This window comes from Ambystoma mexicanum, chromosome 13 (genome assembly GCF_040938575.1).
Source record: "Ambystoma mexicanum isolate Mex_15411 chromosome 13, UKY_AmexF1_1, whole genome shotgun sequence".
Lineage (NCBI taxonomy): Eukaryota > Metazoa > Chordata > Amphibia > Caudata > Ambystomatidae > Ambystoma > Ambystoma mexicanum.
In genome coordinates, this window is record NC_090938.1 from 677,476,507 (window position 1) to 677,498,423 (window position 21,917).

Here is a 21,917-nt window from a genome sequence, read left to right on the forward strand (position 1 = left end):
CAGCCAGAGTATGTATGTCTTGTTGCTGGGCTGGGGCCTGGTAGCAGGCCGCCCACGATTGGGCAGCCTCAGCCTGTTTCAATGTTGCAGACCCCTTGCATTGGAGCGATAAGGCCCATTCCCACCCAATCTAAATGCTAGGATATAAGGAGAGGATCTGGAGCCAAGGGTTCCATGTCATTTCATTGCGGGGTGCAATTTCGCATTTTTGTCTTCTTGCAGATATTATAACGAAAATACTCATCCAATTTTTATTTTATTTGTATATTTGGGGGTGTTCCCTTCCCCTGCCCAAGGTCCCCATCCCCTTTCATTTTTTATCAATTCTCAGACACCCACACCCCATATAAAATATTTTTCGAACCCCCAAAATGTGATGAGTTTTTTTCCTTATAAAAATTGCGGCAAAAAACCTGCGGAATGTCATCCCGAGGTGAAAGGACGTCACACCTCGGCAAGTATCCCATGAAGAAGAAGGAGCATCAGAGGGGCACTGGAGGGCTGCTGCCGCAGCCAGCATTAGCTCAGCCAACCCCCGCATCACGAAGCGCTGGATTCTTCTGTACTGGGGAAACCTTCAAGAGGTGTTTCCTTCCCTTGGACTGGTGGGACCAACCGGTATGAAGTCCTACTTGCTGTCCTCACTGTCCCAGAGATCGGATGAGTCACAGCGCTGCAATTTGCCTGCATCCTTGAAGAGTTGGACTGCCTCGTCGCATGGATGCCTTGAGTAGCTTCCCTGCGCTGCTGTCATTCTTTCACTGGAGGTAAGAATTTGCCAGCGGCGGTCTGACTGCGGTGCTGCCTGGCGCCTGTTGACCCTGTCTGGGTTCAAAATGGCTGTTGCTCCCATACGCTCCTCCTGAGACTTTGTGCTGTCTTCTCACTGTCACACGTATCTGCTGTTACCTGACCGAACCATCGAAAGAAGCCCCGAATCAGTGACCAGAAGCCCACGGCTGCAGATCCACGAGTGAGTCAATTTGCCCCCAACTATTCTCTGTCCTGAGGGGATGTTGGTTTTACTGAGTGGGGTCCAGGGAAATGAGCTGCCTACATGTCCTCCGGACTCGCTGCCCCATTAAAAAGTATTAGGACATGAAGTCCACTTGCATCTGTCCATGGCATGCCTTGGGTGATGATGCCTGGGCATAAGAGTCCACTCGGGGTCCACTTAGACACTAAGCACTGAGTCTGCTTTTAAGCAATTAGGTTATTATATGAATGTTGCTTTGACCTTGAGCGACTTTGAGCCTAGTGGGTTCTGTGGTTAAATCAGTCAAGCCATAGGTGTGTATTTGAACCTCCCTACTTACACCTGTACGACTAGGTTTACTTACCTGTAAAAGACCTGGACACCTTGTAAAGGATAGAGCCTGACTTCTTAAGCATTTGTATACGTGATGTGAGTTGTATAAGTGTTGCTTTGCTCTAGTTGTTTATCAGATGTGACTCTGAACCCTCGCAGTTGTTAGTCACCCCTGCACAATTCTATGCATTATGTGGCAGGTTGTTAGGGAGATTTTCCTTAAGGCCCTGTTGTCAGGCCCACCGGGTATATCTTCCTGGTACTACTAGTCATTTCCTGAAGCTCACCAGGCTCTTCAAGCAGTAGACATGGCAGAGCAGCCCAGGCATTGCTCAAAGGAGGGTGAGCTGGAGGGTTCCCAGATACAGCACACACTTTTCGTTATTACCAAATAAGAGCGTTTCCATGCACTATATTTGTATAAAAATATAAATGTTATATTAAGAAAAGGAAAATAAAACATAATACACTCACAGGTGAAGAACTCAAGACCCACTTCTTGAAGGAATCGCTCTGCCTCAACACCTAAACTATCACATCACCCCTCGCGCCACCTGACTTGCTAGACACCACCGACCCATCTCCTCCCCGCCACCCACTACAGCTGTACCCCTCCTCTGTGCACCTCTGTATCTCACCCCTGCTGTACATCTGTTCTGTTGTTACCTCTGTAAAGCACTCATTTGCTTCTCGAAGCTAGGTCTGCACTCAATAAATACTAAAATAATAATAATAATAATAATAACAGGTAAATACAACTTTATAAATCAGAGAGTCCACAGAGGAGCAAGTAAGACTAAACTTTCAAATACACTTTCTTTTAGAGTCAGATAGAAAAGTCCATCCTGAAAGTAAAAAACAGCAGTAAGAGGCAAGTAAATGCTTGTTGGTTCAGGCAAGCAAGTTCTCAGAGACCAAGATAGACCAGTGTTGTGAATAGGGGCAGTCATTTGCGGGAAAGAGTTACCTCAGTGCAAAAGTGCCCCGAACAAGCGGTATTTGGAGTTCTGTTGCAGTGAGACCCGCAAGAGTCAGTGGATATGGCAAAGAGGCCCAGGAATGAAGAAAGAAAGGGCTGGAGAGTGCCATCAGTGCCGGAGAGTCAGATATAAATCAGCATAACCTGGAACCGGGGAGCAGTTCAGCAGGATGTGGCTAGCAGTTTCCAGTTGTGGCTCCTGTGCCTGTTGTTCAGCGACCACTAAGGACTCCTGTGATGGCACACTGATGCAGAGGGGACACCCAGACCCTTGGCAAAGACGATTATTCGAGATTTGATGATTCCCAGGTCTGGGGTTGGTGGCAAAGGATCAGACAGGAGAGCTCGACACGGTCAGTGGTTGCAGTGATGTGGATGCGGTCAGAGGATGCATCGGGCACAGGATCCAGCTTCTCAGGAGGGTGGATGCGGTCAGAGGTTGCAGTGATGCAGAGCTTCCACAGTATCCTCGGGCCCAGGATCCAGCTTCTCAGGAGGGGTGGACGTGGTCAGAGGTTGCAGTGATGCAGAGCTTCCACAGCATCCTTGGGCACAGGATCCAGCTGCTCAGGAGGGGTGGACGCGGTCAGAGGTTGCAGTGATGCAGAGCTTCCACAGCATCCTTGGGCACAGGATCCAGCTGCTCAGGAGGGGTGGGCGCGGACAGAGGATGCAGTGATGCAGAGCTTCCACAGCATCCTCGGGCACAGGATCCAGCTGCTCAGGAGAGGTTTTCTTGGCGAGACTCCTAGGAAGAGCAGATGTCAAAGAATAGTTAAAGGGAGCATGCTGGATATGAGCCAACAATGGAATTGGGGCACATATGTCGAGTTTGGTGGTGCAGCCACAGGATTGGAGGTAGCACAGGCCTCTGGAGCGTCCCAGGTGAGGGGAGATGGCACCAGAGCACTTGCCTGGGGTCCTGTGGTAAAGGGTCTCAGGTCGGTTCAACACAGAGACCTCTCAGGGTCCTGGCAGCGAAGCAGGCACGGTCAGGAGCTTCAAAGAGAGGGGGCCTTCAAGAAGGAGCTATGCTCCAGTTGTGCCCACCGAATCAGGTGAAAGGACCACCATGGTGGAATTCTTTAGTTCTTCTTCAGGAGGAAGAGCTTTGTCGTTGGATTATCCAGTTGGCAAGGGAGGCCGGTGCAGAGCTTCAGTCCTTCCTCAAGCTGCAGGCCTTCCAGAGTGCAGGTTCAGAGATCCAGGGGTAGACAACGTGAGTGGGCAAGGGAGGCCGGTCCTTCCTCAAGCAGCAGGCCTTCCAGAGTGTAGGTTCAGAGATCCCAGTCCTTCCTCAAGCAGCAGGCCTTCCAGAGTGCAGGTTCAGAGAGCCAGCTGTAGACCACGTGAGTGGGCAAGGGTGGCTGGTGCAGAGCTTCAGTCCTTCCTCAAGCAGCAGGCCTTCCAGAGTGCAGGTTCAGAGAGCCAGCTGTAGACCACGTGAGTGGGCAAGGGAGGCTGGTGCAGAGCTTCAGTCGTTCCTCAAGCAGCAGGCCTTCCAGAGTGCAGGTTCAGAGACCTAGGGGTAGACAACGTGAGTGGGCAAGGGACCCCGGTCCTTCCTCAAGCAGCAGGCCTTCCAGAGTGCAGGTTCAGAGATCCCAGTCCTTCCTCAAGCAGCAGGCCTTCCAGAGTGCAGGTTCAGAGAGCCAGCTGTAGACCACGTGAGTGGGCAAGGGAGGCTGTTGCAGAGCTTCAGTCCTTCCTCAAGCAGCAGGCCTTCCAGAGTGCAGGTTCAGAGAGCCAGCTGTAGACCACGTGAGTGGGCAAGGGAGGCTGGTGCAGAGCTTCAGTCCTTCCTCAAGCAGCAGGCCTTCCAGAGTACAGGTACAGAGATCCAGGGGTAGACAACGTGAGTGGGCAAGGGAGGCCGGTCCTTCCTCAAGCAGCAGGCCTTCCAGAGTGCAGGTTCAGAGATCCCAGTCTTTCCTCAAGCAGCAGGCCTTCCAGAGTGCAGGTTCAGAGATCCCAGTCCTTCCTCAAGCAGCAGGCCTTCCAGAGTGCAGGTTCAGAGAGCCAGCTGTAGACCACGTGAGTGGGCAAGGGAGGCTGGTGCAGAGCTTCAGTCCTTCCTCAAGCAGCAGGTCATGCAGCTGTAGACCACGTGCGTGGGCAAGGGGGAAGGTTTGTATCCCCCTCAAGAACCAGGGAGCGAACACCAAAATCACTCTCTTGCACCAAGCAATTAATCCACACTGTTAATCGACACTGTCCCATCTGCGCATGCAAGTTAGAACTGGTTTCAGGCTGGCTACAGCCCCCAGTCTTGGGACTCAGACACTCAGTGGCCAAAGACGGCCACTTCGTTGCACACACACAAAGAGGGACGAGGGATAGTCATGTGAGCCCTCAGGTCATTGCGGAAAGCTATAATCTCCATTTTGATGAACGGAGGAAGGGGTCAAAAAAGGACACAGCTAGGTGAAGTGAAGTACACCCAGTGGAACCACTTAACACTGGCGGAAAAGGCAGCACCAGCCTGGCCACATGACTAACACGAGAGGGTAGACGCTCTGGGGACTAGGGGGCACCTTTGGTCATAAGTACTCTTAAGGCAGAGAACAACAACACAGGGCCACACTCTCATTCAGGCTTCAGAGTAAGTCTGGCTGTGAATGAAACCAAGTCACAACCCCAAGAAAACAGCAAAACGCTCAGGGGGCTCCCACACGTGGCATAAAGTGGCCTTTCTGCCTAATATGGGTATACCAGCGCAGCTGATGAAATTTTGCGGGGTAACCTCATTCTTCTTTCCCTCCGTGTGGTTCCCCAGAGCCAGACATGTTTAAGACTTGCATCATTCTGAACACAATTCATTAGCTATATCTCGGAAATGCTCTTAAAAGAGATGGATGGAGAATGCAACAATAAAAAAACTCTTCAAGCTCACATTAACAGGTTGTATGATCTCTCTCATCCACTCGGCCAGAGCCGTTACATGTTAACATTAGGTTCATAAGAAAGCAGGTGCTATTAATGGGTGGTTTGAACTGCTAAGGAAAGTAACCGTATCAGAAAACACGTCACGAAGGTGGAGGCGAATCAATACATGACGAATGGGAAATATGACAACACATGCGTCATTTCCTTCACAACCCTGACAGCACCTGAGTGGTTTACTTATTGGATCTTTGGAATGGACTTCCGGTCATCTCACTGGGTTGAAACGCGACCAGCGCCCGGTGACCTTCCTATACGGCGCTCTCAAGTCCTGCCTTCTTCCGCCTGTGTATATGCAACGATGGGCGCGTGGCAGGTTTATGTGATGCCGCTGTGTCTGCGTGCAAGTGTTCCGTCCTGGTGCTCTACGCAACATCCCAAGGTGTTGTCTGCCCGATGACTCTTCCCTCTTCTACCTGGCCATGTTGTCATTCCCTCCTGCAGTGTCTCTGATCTCTTCTACCTGCCTCTCTTGTCATTCCCTCTTGCAATGTCTCTGGTCTCTTCTAACTGCTTCTCTTGTCATTCCCTCCTGCGGGATCTGTGGTCTCTTCTACCAGCCTCTCTTGCCATTCCCTCCCGAAGTGTCTCTGATCTCTTCTACCTGCCTCTCTTGCCATTCCCTCCTGCAGTGTCTCTGATCTCTTCTACCTGCCTCTCTTGTCATTCCCTCTTGCAATGTCTCTGGTCTCTTCTAACTGCTTCTCTTGTCATTCCCTCCTGCGGGATCTGTGGTCTCTTCTACCAGCCTCTCTTGCCATTCCCTCCCGAAGTGTCTCTGGTCTCTTGTACCTGCCCCTCTTGTCATTCCCTCCTGCGGTGTCTCTGGTCTCTTGTACCTGCCCCTCTTGTCATTCCCTCTTGCTGTGTCTCTGGTCTCTTCTACCTGTATCTCTTGTCATTCCCTCTTGCTGTGTCTCTGGTCTCTTGTACCTGCCCCTCTTGTCCTTCCCTCCTGCGGTGTCTCTGGTCTCTTGTACCTGCCCCTCTTGTCATTCCCTCTTTCGATGTCTCTGGTCTCTTGTACCTGCCCCTCTTGTCATTCCCTCTTGCGATGTCTCTGGTCTCTTTTACCTGCCCCTCTTGTCATTCCCTCTTGCGATGTCTCTGGTCTCTTGTACCTGCCGCTCTTGTAATTCCCTCTTGTGGTGTCTCTGGTCTCTTCTACCTGTATCTCTTGTCATTCCCTCTTGCTGTGTCTCTGGTCTCTTGTACCTGCCCCTCTTGTCATTCCCTCTTGTGATGTCTCTGGTCTCTTGTACCTGCCCCTCTTGTCATTTCCTCTTGCTGTGTCTCTGGTCTCTTCTACCTGCCCCTCTTGTCATTCCCTCTTGCAGTGTCTCTGGTCTCTTCTACCTGCCCCGCTTGTCATTTCCTCTTGTTGTGTCTCTGGTCTCTTCTACCTGCCTCTCTTGTCATTCTCTCTTGCTGTGTAGCTGGTCTCTTCTACCTGCCCCTCTTGTCATTCCCTCCTACGGTGTCTCTGGTCTCTTGTACCTGCTCCTCTTGTCATTCCCTCCTGCGGTGTCTCTGGTCTCTTGTACCTGCCCCTCTTGTCATTCCCTCTCGCGATGTCTCTGGTCTCTTGTACCTGCCCCTCTTGTCATTCCCTCTTGCTGTGTGTCTGGTCTCTTCTACCTGCCTCTCTTGCCATTCCCTCCTGCAGTGTCTCTGGTCTCTTCTACCTGACCCTCTTGTCATTCCCTCTTGCGGTGTCTCTGGTCTCTTCTACCTGCCCCTCTTGTCATTCCCTCTTGCTGTGTCTCTGGTTTCTTGTACCTGCCCCTCTAGTCATTCCCTCCTGCGGCATCTCTGGTCACTTGTACCTGCCCCTCTTGTCATTCCCTCCTGCGGTGTCTCTGGTCTCTTCTACCTGTATCTCTTGTCATTCCCTCTTGCGATGTCTCTGGTCTCTTGTACCTGCCCCTCTTGTCATTCCCTCTTGCTGTGTCTCTGGTCTCTTTTACCTGTATCTCTTGTCATTCCCTCTTGCTGTGTCCCTGGTCTCTTGTACCTGCCCCTCTTGTCATTCCCTCCTGCGGTGTCTCTGGTCTCTTGTACCTGCTCCTCTTGTCATTCCCTCATGCGGTGTCTCTAGTCTCTTGTACCTGCCCCTCTTGTCATTCCCTCTTGCGATGTCTCTGGTCTCTTGTACCTGCCCTTCTTGTCATTCCCTCTTGCGGTGTCTCTGGTCTCTTCTACCTGCCCCTCTTGTCATTCCCTCTTGCTGTGTCTCTGGTCTCTTGTACCTGCCCCTCTTGTCATTCCCTCCTGCGGTGTCTGTGGTCTCTTGTACCTGCCCCTCTTGTCATTCCCTCCTGCGGTGTCTCTGGTCTCTTGTACCTGCCCCTCTTGTCATTCCCTCTTGCTGTGTCTCTGGTCTCTTCTACCTGCCTCTCTTGCCATTCCCTCCTGCAGTGTCTCTGGTCTCTTCTACCTGCCCCTCTTGTCATTCCCTCTTGCAGTGTCTCTGGTCTCTTCTACCTGCCCCTCTTGTCATTTCCTCTTGCTGTGTCTCTGGTCTCTTCTACCTGCCTCTCTTGTCATTCTCTCTTGCTGTTTCCCTGGTCTCTTCTACCTGCCCCTCTTGTCATTCCCTCCTACGGTGTCTCTGGTCTCTTGTACCTGCTCCTCTTGTCATTCCCTCCTGCGGTGTCTCTGGTCTCTTGTACCTGCCCCTCTTGTCATTCCCTCTTGCTGTGTGTCTGGTCTCTTCTACCTGCCTCTCTTGCCATTCCCTCCTGCTGTGTCTCTGGTCTCTTTTACCTGCCCCTCTTGTCATTCCCTCTTGCTGTGTCTCTAGTCTCTTGTACCTGCCCCTCTTGTCATTCCCTCCTGCGGCGTCTCTGGTCACTTGTACCTGCCCCTCTTGTCATTCCCTCCTGCGGTGTCTCTGGTCTCTTGTACCTGCCCCTCTTGTCATTCCCTCTTGCGATGTCTCTGATCTCTTGTACCTGCCCCTCTTGTCATTCCCTCTTGCTGTGTCTCTGGTCTCTTCTACCTGCCTCTCTTGCTATTCCCTCCTGCAGTGTCTCTGGTCTCTTCTACCTGCCCCTCTTGTCATTCCCTCTTGCGGTGTCTCTGGTCTCTTCTACCTGCCCCTCTTGTCATTCCCTCTTGCTGTGTCTCTGGTCTCTTGTACCTGCCCCTCTTGTCATTCCCTCTTGCGGTGTCTCTGATCTCTTGTACCTGCCCCTCTTGTCATTCCCTCCTGCGGTGTCTCTGGTCTCTTCTACCTGCCCCTCTTGTCATTCCCTCTTGCAATGTCTCTGGTCTCTTGTACCTGCCCCTCTTGTCATTCCCTCTTGCGATGTCTCTGGTCTCTTGTACCTGCCCCTCTTGTCATTCCCTCTTGCGATGTCTCTGGTCTCTTGTACCTGCCCCTCTTGTCATTCCCTCTTGCGATGTCTCTCGTCTATTGTACCTGCCCCTCTTGTCATTTCCTCTTCCTGTGTCTCTGGTCTCTTCTATCTGCCCCTCTTGTCATTCCCTCTTGCTGTGTCTTCGGTCTCTTGTACCTGCCCCTCTTGTTATTCCATCTTGCGATGTCTCTGGTCTATTATACCTGCCCCTCTTGTCATTTCCTCTTCCTGTGTCTCTGTTCTCTTCTACCTGCCCCTCTTGTCATTTCCTCTTTCTGTGTCTCTGGTCTCTTCTACCTGCCTCTCTTGTCATTCCCTCTTGCGGTGTCTCTGGTCTCTTGTACATGCCCCTCTTGTCATTCCCTCTTGCAGTGTCTCTGGTCGCTTCTACCTGCCTCTCTTGCCATTCCCTCCTGCAGTGTCTCTGGTCTCTTCTACCTGCCCCTCTTGTCATTCCCTCTCGCGATGTCTCTGGTCTCTTGTACCTGCCCCTCTTGTCATTCCCTCTTGCTGTGTGTCTGGTCTCTTCTACCTGCCTCTCTTGCCATTCCCTCCTGCAGTGTCTCTGGTCTCTTCTACCTGCCCCTCTTGTCATTCCCTCTTGCGGTGTCTCTGGTCTCTTCTACCTGCCCCTCTTGTCATTCCCTCTTGCTGTGTCTCTGGTTTCTTGTACCTGCCCCTCTAGTCATTCCCTCTTGCGATGTCTCTGGTCTCTTGTACATGCCCCTCTTGTCATTCCCTCTTGCAGTGTCTCTGGTCGCTTCTACCTGCCTCTCTTGCCATTCCCTCCTGCAGTGTCTCTGGTCTCTTCTACCTGCCCCTCTTGTCATTCCCTCTCGCGATGTCTCTGGTCTCTTGTACCTGCCCCTCTTGTCATTCCCTCTTGCTGTGTGTCTGGTCTCTTCTACCTGCCTCTCTTGCCATTCCCTCCTGCAGTGTCTCTGGTCTCTTCTACCTGCCCCTCTTGTCATTCCCTCTTGCGGTGTCTCTGGTCTCTTCTACCTGCCCCTCTTGTCATTCCCTCTTGCTGTGTCTCTGGTTTCTTGTACCTGCCCCTCTAGTCATTCCCTCCTGCGGCATCTCTGGTCACTTGTACCTGCCCCTCTTGTCATTCCCTCCTGCGGTGTCTCTGGTCTCTTCTACCTGTATCTCTTGTCATTCCCTCTTGCGATGTCTCTGGTCTCTTGGACCTGCCCCTCTTGTCATTCCCTCTTGCTGTGTCTCTGGTCTCTTTTACCTGTATCTCTTGTCATTCCCTCTTGCTGTGTCTCTGGTCTCTTGTACCTGCCCCTCTTGTCATTCCCTCCTGCGGTGTCTCTGGTCTCTTGTACCTGCTCCTCTTGTCATTCCCTCATGCGGTGTCTCTGGTCTCTTGTACCTGCCCCTCTTGTCATTCCCTCTTGCGATGTCTCTGGTCTCTTGTACCTGCCCTTCTTGTCATTCCCTCTTGCGGTGTCTCTGGTCTCTTCTACCTGCCCCTCTTGTCATTCCCTCTTGCTGTGTCTCTGGTCTCTTGTACCTGCCCCTCTTGTCATTCCCTCCTGCGGTGTCTGTGGTCTCTTGTACCTGCCCCTCTTGTCATTCCCTCCTGCGGTGTCTCTGGTCTCTTGTACCTGCCCCTCTTGTCATTCCCTCTTGCTGTGTCTCTGGTCTCTTCTACCTGCCTCTCTTGCCATTCCCTCCTGCAGTGTCTCTGGTCTCTTCTACCTGCCCCTCTTGTCATTCCCTCTTGCAGTGTCTCTGGTCTCTTCTACCTGCCCCTCTTGTCATTTCCTCTTGCTGTGTCTCTGGTCTCTTCTACCTGCCTCTCTTGTCATTCTCTCTTGCTGTTTCCCTGGTCTCTTCTACCTGCCCCTCTTGTCATTCCCTCCTACGGTGTCTCTGGTCTCTTGTACCTGCTCCTCTTGTCATTCCCTCCTGCGGTGTCTCTGGTCTCTTGTACCTGCCCCTCTTGTCATTCCCTCTTGCTGTGTGTCTGGTCTCTTCTACCTGTCTCTCTTGCCATTCCCTCCTGCTGTGTCTCTGGTCTCTTTTACCTGCCCCTCTTGTCATTCCCTCTTGCTGTGTCTCTAGTCTCTTGTACCTGCCCGTCTTGTCATTCCCTCCTGCGGCGTCTCTGGTCACTTGTACCTGCCCCTCTTGTCATTCCCTCCTGCGGTGTCTCTGGTCTCTTGTACCTGCCCCTCTTGTCATTCCCTCTTGCGATGTCTCTGATCTCTTGTACCTGCCCCTCTTGTCATTCCCTCTTGCTGTGTCTCTGGTCTCTTCTACCTGCCTCTCTTGCTATTCCCTCCTGCAGTGTCTCTGGTCTCTTCTACCTGCCCCTCTTGTCATTCCCTCTTGCGGTGTCTCTGGTCTCTTCTACCTGCCCCTCTTGTCATTCCCTCTTGCTGTGTCTCTGGTCTCTTGTACCTGCCCCTCTTGTCATTCCCTCTTGCGGTGTCTCTGATCTCTTGTACCTGCCCCTCTTGTCATTCCCTCCTGCGGTGTCTCTGGTCTCTTCTACCTGCCCCTCTTGTCATTCCCTCTTGCAATGTCTCTGGTCTCTTGTACCTGCCCCTCTTGTCATTCCCTCTTGTGGTGTCTCTGGTCTCTTCTACCTGCCCCTCTTGTCATTCCCTCTTGCTGTGTCTCTGGTCTCTTGTACCTGCCCCTCTTGTCATTCCCTCTTGCGGTGTCTCTGATCTCTTGTACCTGCCCCTCTTGTCATTCCCTCCTGCGGTGTCTCTGGTCTCTTCTACCTGCCCCTCTTGTCATTGCCTCTTGCAATGTCTCTGGTCTCTTGTACCTGCCCCTCTTGTCATTCCCTCTTGCGATGTCTCTGGTCTCTTGTACCTGCCCCTCTTGTCATTCCCTCTTGCGATGTCTCTGGTCTCTTGTACCTGCCCCTCTTGTCATTCCCTCTTGCGATGTCTCTCGTCTATTGTACCTGCCCCTCTTGTCATTTCCTCTTCCTGTGTCTCTGGTCTCTTCTATCTGCCCCTCTTGTCATTCCCTCTTGCTGTGTCTTCGGTCTCTTGTACCTGCCCCTCTTGTTATTCCATCTTGCGATGTCTCTGGTCTATTATACCTGCCCCTCTTGTCATCTCCTCTTCCTGTGTCTCTGTTCTCTTCTACCTGCCCCTCTTGTCATTTCCTCTTGCTGTGTCTCTGGTCTCTTCTACCTGCCTCTCTTGTCATTCCCTCTTGCGGTGTCTCTGGTCTCTTCTACCTGCCCCTCTTATGTCATTCCCTCCTGCGGTGTCTCTGGTCTCTTGTACCTGCTCCTCTTGTCATTCCCTCCGGTGGTGTCTATGGTCTCTTGTACCTGCCCCTCTTGTCATTCCCTCTTGCGATGTCTCTGGTCTCTTGTACATGCCCCTCTTGTCATTCCCTCTTGCAGTGTCTCTGGTCGCTTCTACCTGCCTCTCTTGCCATTCCCTCCTGCAGTGTCTCTGGTCTCTTCTACCTGCCCCTCTTGTCATTCCCTCTTGCGGTGTCCCTGGTCTCTTCTACCTGCCCCTCTTGTCATTCCCTCTTGCTGTGTCTCTAGTCTCTTCTACCTGCCTCTCTTGTAATTCCCTCCTGTGTGTGCCTTCCCGGTGTGCCCACTTTTCCGGTCTGCTTTTCACGCTGTTTACCTGTACCAGATTCTTTTTCCTTACTGTTTAAAGGAGGAGGGCATGTTTTGCCCCAACTTCTTGTCTGCCCGCCCATCTGTGTAGACCCACTTCATTGTAGGCTCATGTAACTGAAGACAGTTGGTGAGATGGTGGTCAGAGTCAGGTGGAAGGGACCAGAGACACTGGGCATCCAACACCCAGGTTAGGTTAGCTGTTGTTGATTTGTCACATATAGGACACAGGTACGGAACACTGACACAACGGCTCCACAGCAACACATACACCTGTCACTCACACAGACACGCAGGCAAGAAAGCATGTCATAACATCCACGTTTCCCCCCTGACTATTTTTCTTATCCATCTACTTTGTAAGGTGGCGGATAAGGGAAGGTAACCTCGAGCCAATAACCATCTGTTCCGACATGACTGAGTTGACTGGTTGGATTGCCCTATGCAGAAGGACTGAGCACACCACCGATAAGGGGCTATTCAGCCATTCAGAGCTGATATGATATATGATATGATATATGTCATTTATAACGCACCTGTACACAACTGTTTCTAGGCGCGACAAGACAAGGGAGGGAAGACAGAGGGAGGACAAGACAAATGATCTTACTAGGCCTTGTGTCATTCAGATTGTGTACATGCGAGAACGAGAACGAGAAGTGCAATGAAAAAGGGAGGGGGTGAAGTGCAAGGGAGATGGGAGGGGAAAACAGGGCAGCAATGCTCTGAGTAAGGGCAGTCACGGCAGCACGGCTTTGGGTAGTGCAAGGAGAACAAGGGACTGTAGGGTTACAGTTACAGGCCCTAAGTGCATGGTAGGCCGGAGGCAGTGCAAGGGTGACTGATCAAGAAAGAGCCTGGTACCCAGTGAGACTCTAAGGGTAGACAAGCAACCAGTCGGTACAGCAGACAGGTAGGTCAGGTTTTTAGCTGCTTCTGGAACTTCAGGTGGTCCGGCTCAAGTTTGAGAGGGCCAGGGAGGCCATTCCAGAAAGAGGCACCTGCAGAGGAGAGAGATCTACCTCCAACTGTCTGCCTGGAGAAGTGTCTAACCCTTAGAGAGCTGGAGGTAGCTGAGCGAATGGCTCGAAAAGGAAGGTATTTCAGAAGAGTGCGTTGGATGTAGTGTGAGCCCCGGCCCTAGAAAGCCTTGTGGACAATGGAAAGGGTCTTGAACTTGATCCTTGCAGCCACCGCGAGCCAGCGGAGAGATTTCAGGGCTGGAGAGATACAGTTCCTGGGCTTGAGGCCAAGGATAAGTCTTGCAGTCCTTTTCTGGATTAGTTGCAAAGGGTGGAGAGTAGACGAAGGCATATTTAGAAAGAGGCTGGTTGCAGTAGGCCAGCCTAGAGAGAACCAGGGCTCTGGAGACAGTGAGCTTCTGGGGGAAGTGAGAAAGAGAAGAGTCCCTTTGAGCAGGTGCAGCTTGTAGTGGGAACTCTTGGTGATGTGTGAGATGTGAGGAGAGAAAGAGAGAGTGGAGTCGAAGATGACATCATATGCTTATATGAGAGCCAAACGGAAAACAACGGCGAGATCTGGCTCATATTTTCCCCACATGATACCCTGCCCTGCATAGACACTAGGCTCTGGTTGGCATCCACAATGCTCTACTAATAGGTCCCTTTGTTGCTCTCAAAAATAATAGCTGTTGTATCAGAACCTGCCAGCTCACTCACACAGCCAAAATGTGAACTGTTTCCGCAAGAAGCGTTTTTTAGGTTCCCGGTTTCCTGGTACTTGTTTCCTGTACTCCCATCTACTCAGCAAGTCACTGGGATTAAAGAATGGCAGTTTATCAGAGCTGCACTGGTGGTGCTTTGAGTGCTTAGCCCTTACCTCCCCGTCCGCACCTGCAATCTCTGTGACTGCTTCCCAGTTGCAGTTAAGAAGGCAAATGTAAGTTAGAATATGTTTACCCGCATCGACTCTTCCCAGACAGGCCACCTAAACATGGAGGGACATATGTAGAAAGTGGCAGGCTCGATGATCCAGTCACTGTCCCAGTGTGGTGCTGGTGGAGACCAGCACTGGGAATTTTGACAATAGGAAACAAAGGTGCCCAGTTTATGGACACTCCCTTCCCCTGCACACCATGGGGCTGAATAATCAGCTCACAAATGTCCAACAATTCCATTCATATATATGTTTATATTATTCCTCTGACACCAACACACTTTCCAGGAAGTCTGTGTTCAACACGTCTTTATTTTTCAGAGGTCAACAAGTCTTTCTACACGTGTTTCCGGGACCTTTTCCCCTTCTTCAGGAGCTTAACTGTTAATATAAACATAAACAGACGGGATATCTAGCATCTAGGCTGTGCTACCTCCCCTGCGCCCACATGGTGTTACATTGTGGTATGACCTACTTTTTGAATATATGGGAATTTAGGTGTGCATTGTTAGACATTTCCTTTTTTAAATGTTGCCAATATGTCCATGTGGCCTAATGTCAGAACCTCAACCAAAGGAAATATATGGCCTAATATAGGGACTCGGTCGTGATCCTCTGGGCATTTATTTCATCCGGTAGGATAGCTCAGGGGCAACATGTTCGTTTTGGAAGCAAGACGACTCGGGGCAACACAGGTTCGACCCCGGGTTGTGCTTAGAAACCTCTGGGTATTAAGCGCGTTATAAATAACATGTCATATATCATATCATTTCATATCCCTTCTGAGCGGGTAGAGACTTTGATTTCTTTGGACTTTTCAATTTGTCAGTGGGGAAGCAATGCCCTGCTACCCACTCACCGACCCCTCTGAGGCTGTCAATCTCCATAAAGGTTCCTCCTGGGGTCCTCAGAAAGTACCCCTGAGGAATATAGCCATTTATATTGTGGAAGTTGGCAAGCAACTAGACTTCTAAATGCCAGTGCTGTGCCCATAGACTTTCAACTACCGCTAGCTTGCTGCACTGGCCTCTTGAGTACAGTCAGCATCTCACCCCTTCAGATGTGTAGGTGAGTACAGGTATGCTGGTCTTTGTGCACCTTTGCTGTTTATGGGGCAAGGTTTCCTTTCAACCCTGAAAGGACCAGTAACTTTCAGACCTGTAACTAAAGCAGCTATGGCCAGGACTTTCACGACTAGTCACCTATCCTGGTAGAGTTGTTCAAGGCGCTTGTAACTTCTGCAGACCCCAGGAAAGCAGCACTTTCTTGCTGCACGTACAACTTAGCCTCATTTTTCTGTGACCTCTACTTGTGGGCGCTCGGTTGTGTAAATTATAAGGCAGCCTACTCCTGCTATTTCTTTCAAGGGGACACATGAGGACAATCACCGAGGTCTGCCACAACACAATTCTGCTTTTCCACATCAGGACGCGTTTGGGTCTCAAGGGGGGACAGAGCCTCCTCTTGCTTTGAAGGGTATTCAGTCCATACTAGGTATGCAGTGAGTGCGGTGCATTAAAAATACCCAACAATATTTGATTACTCTTCTTCCAAAGATCTTATATGTTCTTCGATCACTCCCGCTTCGATTTCCTAAATAATTATTATGGGGGCTTTATAGGATTTTTTGTGGGGTGATAACAGGGAGCCACACATTCAACGATTCATATTGATGCGCAGTGTTAACAAAGGGGGGTTTGGATATCCAGATCGGGAAAGTTATTATAAGGGGTTCCTGCTTCAAAAGTTGGCTTACTATTTTGTGGAGGAGGGGAACTCGATTCCACTGTGGATGGCAATAGAGACGGAAACAATCCGTCCTCATGTGTGGGATAATTTGTACTTAATGGGAAAGCTGCCAAATGTGAAAAATAAATGATTTTCAATCAATGTCGCGCGGGAGGCCCTGACTACTTGGTTGATTGAAAATAATCAAATCTTATGGTTGAGTTATGATACGTCATTGTGGATAATCCAGCACTTCAGATTGGGTAAAAAATATTGTACTGGCGGAGTTGGTTCATAAGAGAAAAGGTGGGGGGGCGTAACCTGGATACCTTGCATTCATTAGTTTCAAGAAATTGATTTTCCATGCAGTTTTATACGTTCTTGTGCTTGATTGTGAAGGGGTTTGTTTATTTGGTTTTTTAGATGCCCTTTTTTAGGTACAGCCAGGGCTCTTATGTCCCCATGTCGTCAGCCGACAGTGATAACATATAGAATGAGCCATTAGACTCTCTCTGTAGAACGATAACTAGCCCTCGGTTAGAGTATTTGAACACTCTCTGCAATAGCATATCTGACTCCCATTGGACTGCCCCGACCCCCTCTCTCCCTCCCATTAAACAGTCATGAGTCTCTCTGCAGGAAGATATGAGAGTCTCTCTGCAAGAAGATATGAAATTCCGTAGACAATCATCAGCCTCTCTCTGGAGAACAATGACTATCCTTTGATTATAGTAATCGGCCACTCTCTGCGGCACAATATCACTCTTGTTAGACATTCAGAAGCCTCTCTTTGCAATAGTATATCTGATTACCATTAAACACCCTTCCTTGAGCCTCACTGCAATAAGATATCTGACCCTCTTTAGACCATGATTGACTCCTTCCTTCCGCAAGATCTCTGACTGTCATTAAACACTTGCACGTCTCTCTCGGCTATCGCCTTTGACAGTCGTCAACCCCCTCTCTTCAATGAGATAAAAGATTCAGTAGATATCCATCAGCCTCTCTGCAGGAACATGACCCCATGAGAGAATCATCAGTCCCTCTCTGATAGAATGTACCCAATTCTAATAAGCTCCTCTTTATGATAAGAAATCCCAGGTTTGTTAAAGCCTGTCTCCACGCCCCGCTATCCCAGGAGATGTCGGAATCTCATAAAGCAATCATGGGCGCCTCTTTCCCATGCGTTATCAGGCCCTAATAGACAGTCGTTGTTGCGGTCCATCTTCAATAGTATAATGGAGGTGGAGGACCTGTTGGACACCTCTACGACGTTGTTAATTAATTTTTCCCGACTTACTAGGGAGGTTCTTCAAGCCCATCTCAGGCAGTCGTGATGCAATAACCAATGTATTCCAGAAAGAAAAGCCTGCCATTACACATTACACGCACTCAACATCTTCAAAGGAAGCTTCATGTCTTATGAATAAGGACTGAACATCCTTTTCAAGTGCATTTCAGGACCATTCATCCGTGGGATGCAAGGTGAGAGAGGGAGGGATAGGGAAAGGCATGTATGGTAAAAAGGAGTTCCCGGTTGCTACTGCCGCCTTCAAATGATCACAGCCTTACCGTTGTCGAAGTAGACGACGGTGGAGTTCTTGGAAAAGCTGGGGTTGAAGTTGGCCATGAGCGGTGCCACGTATTGTGTGGCGGTGAGCATCCGGTGAATGACGTCCCCCATGAAGATAAAGCCTGTCCAGAAAGAGAGAAGAAGACAGATCAGAGGAGAACTACTCAGAGACTGATCCCCGGACACAGAGAATTCACTCTACCTTCAGGAACCTCTTGGTGATCTCAAAGACTCACTTGGCCCCAACATCCTTAGTGCCTCACATCGCCACCTTTCCAAAGCCCTCCCGCCCCGCTCGAAGCTTGCAGACTAGAACATCTCACTTGCGCATCCACCCCACCCCGGTAACATGCGGCGCTTCTTATTTATCCACTATCAACCAAAAAAAAACAAGGAAATACTTCTTCCTCAACACCATGAGATGACATCATGGCATACCCAAGAGGGAGGATCATAAAGGCAGGTTATGCTCTCTTGGGCAAGGGGAATTGGGCTCTAGTTGGGTCATAGTTCTACTCCCACTGCGTAATATGGCATACCAGAATAGTATCCTCACCAGGATAGCCGGCATTGCACAAAATGCCGCTAACCGAGGAAGACCATGCATGCTTCTACATGGATATGTTATGTACCTGTAACACTGATTAAGCAGGTTTAGTAACGCGCATGCTTTGTAAATTCCTGCCATCCAGTGGTTCAATACGGTTTGGCTCTATTTGACCTAAAGCTTTTGACCTAATCGCATTTGATCAAATTTATTTGACCTTTTTTCGGTCTAAAATGCAGGGGGAACCCCCCACTTCCCCTTAACCACATTCTATCCCTTACCCACCCCATATATATATTTAATTAAATTTGACCAAAGAAAAGGTCAAAAAAATGTGATCACATTTTTTAGGTCCAATGTTTTTAGGTCAATTATGCTAATACCGTTCAATACACAATAATCTTACATTGTTTGGAGCACATAAACGCACTCAGCGACATTGACAGAAACCGCTGAATCCTTCCTGGTTAGGTGCGATCCTCAGGATGCTTTTTTGAAATGTCGCTCAACATCATCTCAATAATCTGTGTTGCCGCTGGCAACTTCAGGGTCAGTGGATGAGTGAGATGTGGTAGTGGGGAGGGGGTTGCATGTGAATGAGTAGTAGGGCAAGCTGTAAACCAGTGTCACAGGTAAGTGACATATTATGTTGCAGCATGCATCTGCTACAGAGTTATAGAGTGGGTTGGTGAGAGGCTGAGGCTCTCTGCTTGAATATGTTCCACTGAGCTGCCTGCCCCAACTAATACTTTAGGTCTTTGACGGGGCGTTCCATCTTAAGCAAAGGTCCTCCACCACCACAATGTCCAATTTGCAGCTAAGCCCCGCCTGCAGTCACCTGGATTTATGTGTGCCTGAACCAACATGTCTTCCCCTGCACTTGTGTTTTGAATACATACAGAGTTAGCACTACTACCGAGGTACAGTTGTCTGATTTGGAGCTTTGAACAGTTCTTTTACGAGTAAGTTATTGAGATGTGCTACCCACCCAGCGAGTGACGCTTTTGTCACTAGCTCCAATTGCGGCCATGTTATCATAACGTCGCTTCTCGCGTACGCCGTGGAAATTCCACCGACGGAATTAATCAATAGCCTTTTGTGGTATGGCCTCTAAACCTTCTCGGCTTCCCAGTGATTGTCTTCATACATTAACCGGACTTCTCTACAAGGGCTGTACCAGATGTGTACACGAAACAATTATTCCTAAAGGGATTTTGACTGTTTTCATGGGTGGGGCACTGGATACACTCCGTAAAGGATAGAGCACTGCCAATTTGTGTCAATTACTGCTCTAAGGAATCTGATGCATTGCTTTGACACCCAATTGGATTTTGTGACATTGATCATAACCTCCTAACTGCTGTAGCAATGCAAGTGTGGCTTCCGTGACATGGTGAGAGTCCTGCACCAATTCTCTTATTGGAAACCAGCCCAGACAGGTAAAAATGCTTGGATTTTCCTTTGCTGAAAAACTGTCCTATGTCCCACTGATCTGTCTAATTATAGGCCCATCACTAATATCCCCTTTTTATTGAAGATTTTAGATCGCGTTGCCTACACCCAGATTTTAGAGAATTTTAATAATCATAAGGTGCTACATAACAGACAATCAGATTTTAGACAAGTTCATGGCACAGAGTCAGCGCTGCTAGACCTAGAGTCAAATCTCCTACATGGTATTGACAATTTCATTAATTTATTTATTTGGGCATTTGTTAAGCGCACCGAACTCGGGGGCAATGGTAAGACAGCTGTAATCATGCTGCTGGATCAATCCGGCGCTTTCAACCTGGTGGATCACACATTGCTTCTCACCAGGTGGAAGCAGGTGGCGGCTTCTTCGGATGCTGCTGTTGCATGGATGGCTACCTTTCTAGGTACTAGACTATGCAGGGTTTACAGTAATGTAGCTGAATCAGAACCATGAGTCTTGTAGTTCGGAGCCAATCATGGAGCGTGCGTATCGCCCTCCCTGATCAATATCTTCACTGACCCCCTTTTTGAGCTCTTGGATAAAAAAAGGTATAGAATTCACAAACTACGCATTTGACACCCAGTGTGTCATCCCACTCTCCGGTGACCACGATCAGGACACCAAAAGGTTGAATGACGTGCATGACTTCATTCATACTTGGATGGTGGAGAATGGCCTCGCCTAAAACAAAGAGAAGACTGAACTCATGGTAGCGGGGACAACAACAAAAAAATCAAATGCTTGGAGAAAATTATACGTTGTTTAAGGTGGCTGGCGGCAATCTGGTAACAAAACCTAAGGTTAAAACCCTGAGAATTTATCTGGACCAACACTTAAACATGAAGGCCCAAGTGAGCAGTTTAGTTGCAACTTCAGCATACTATATAGAGCTGCTTACTCAAATCCGGCCCTATATTTCGAGGGCAAACTGTGAGGTGATAGCTAGAGCTGTTATTGGGGTTAAGATTGACTATTGCAGCAGCCTATTGGTGGGCATTTTAGAAGGCAGAATATGCTAGACTCCCGGTTACTCAAAACAGCGCCGTTAGAGGGACTGTTGGACTGAAGAGAGACCATGTAACAAAAATGAGAAGAGCTCAGCATTGGTGACCGATCAAAGCGAGCACTACGTTCTGCTTGCTGGTTATAGTGCGTAAATGCCTCCAGGGCCCGGGTCCCACCTATTTGAGTGAGGTGCTGCCTATTAAAGCTACTGCTAGAACACTCAGGTCCAACAATACGCAGCAGCTCAGGGAGCCGAGATGCTTGCTCTACCAAGTAAAGGCGGGAGCTTTCTTTGCTGCTGCCCCCCATGGCTTGGAATGGTCTGCCAGGGGAACTTAGACAGACTAGTATTATTGAGAATGTTAAAAAGAAACGGAAGACGTTCCTCTTCAATTAATCTCAGAATCACTATCGCCCTTGAAGTTGCTCCTCTCCATTCTGTTTTCAATAGGACGTTATGTCTGTTTCCTTTGTAGCGCCCATAAGCCTGCGGGCCCATAGGTTGCACAGTATACATATTTAAAGTAAAATCCAGTAACCATGGTTACCCTATTGCCAGCAGTGACCTGCGACTACTTAGACACTTTGTGATACACTGGCAGAGATTTCATTTAGCAGGGTAACACTCTCAAATAATTATGTTACCCATCTATATCAAACCTGAGGTAGTCTTGTGATGAAGAGAATTAGAGTTTAAAAATATGCGTTTTTGTGCACTATCGGTGTCACGAAATTATGACTGAGTAGTCTCTTTTGTGGTCTCTATCTGAAATTCTTGCTTTCGTATGTTTGTTGAGAAGCCATAACTCCTAGTTAGGACATAACATACATGGCCGGATTGTTTTTTTCTTGCTAAGGCAGGTCATTGACACCCTTATTAATGTGGGACAGAGGTTCTGCCGGTATGTCCCGAAACTATTGCAATAATAGGGGCTCTCGCTTAGGGGAGGAAATGGACCACGGTGAACCCCTTCACTCTCTGCCACAGTCACCAGAGGGGAAGTTTATCCCTCCGCATATATCAGTCGGGCCATCCCCACAAGCAGAGTCCAGCACAGAAATGCTAGGCAACTCTCCTCTGAACAAAACTATCCCAGCAACATTGGAAGCGTGCTTCTGCCTTGTCAGTGAGGTGCAGCTGAGGTGCAGTGTTTCGGGTAGGCACAGAGATCAAGGAGTCCACGTCTGGCACAACCTCACTCATTCATGGTGGAAATCCAGCATTTCCACATTTGCTAAACATGTGAGTCCACCTCTGTTCAGAAGGAGCAGAGCCAGATGACCTCTTCTATGGGACGGTACCCGGCCACGAGATACAAGGCCCTTTTTAGCTGACGGTGTCTGAGCAGAGGAGAATATCTTTTTGCATGTCTGCGTGGTCCCACCTGCCAGGACAGCCCAGTGCTAAGACTCTAGGCACTTCCCCTCTGAACAAGGGCTCATTGCACTATGGCTAATACTAATATTAAGGATCATTTTGAATCCACT

General features: G+C 49.5%; 1 protein-coding gene across 1 annotated transcript in view; it reads right to left on the reverse strand.

The window, feature by feature from the left end:
- Positions 1–21,917, reverse strand: part of PLXDC1 (plexin domain containing 1) — a 264,724-nt gene that overhangs the window by 85,490 nt on the left and 157,317 nt on the right. Inside the window, exon 5 of the mRNA XM_069634701.1 lies at positions 17,403–17,525. Within this exon, the coding sequence (XP_069490802.1) occupies positions 17,403–17,525 (123 nt within the window). The remainder of the gene's footprint in view (positions 1–17,402; positions 17,526–21,917) is intronic.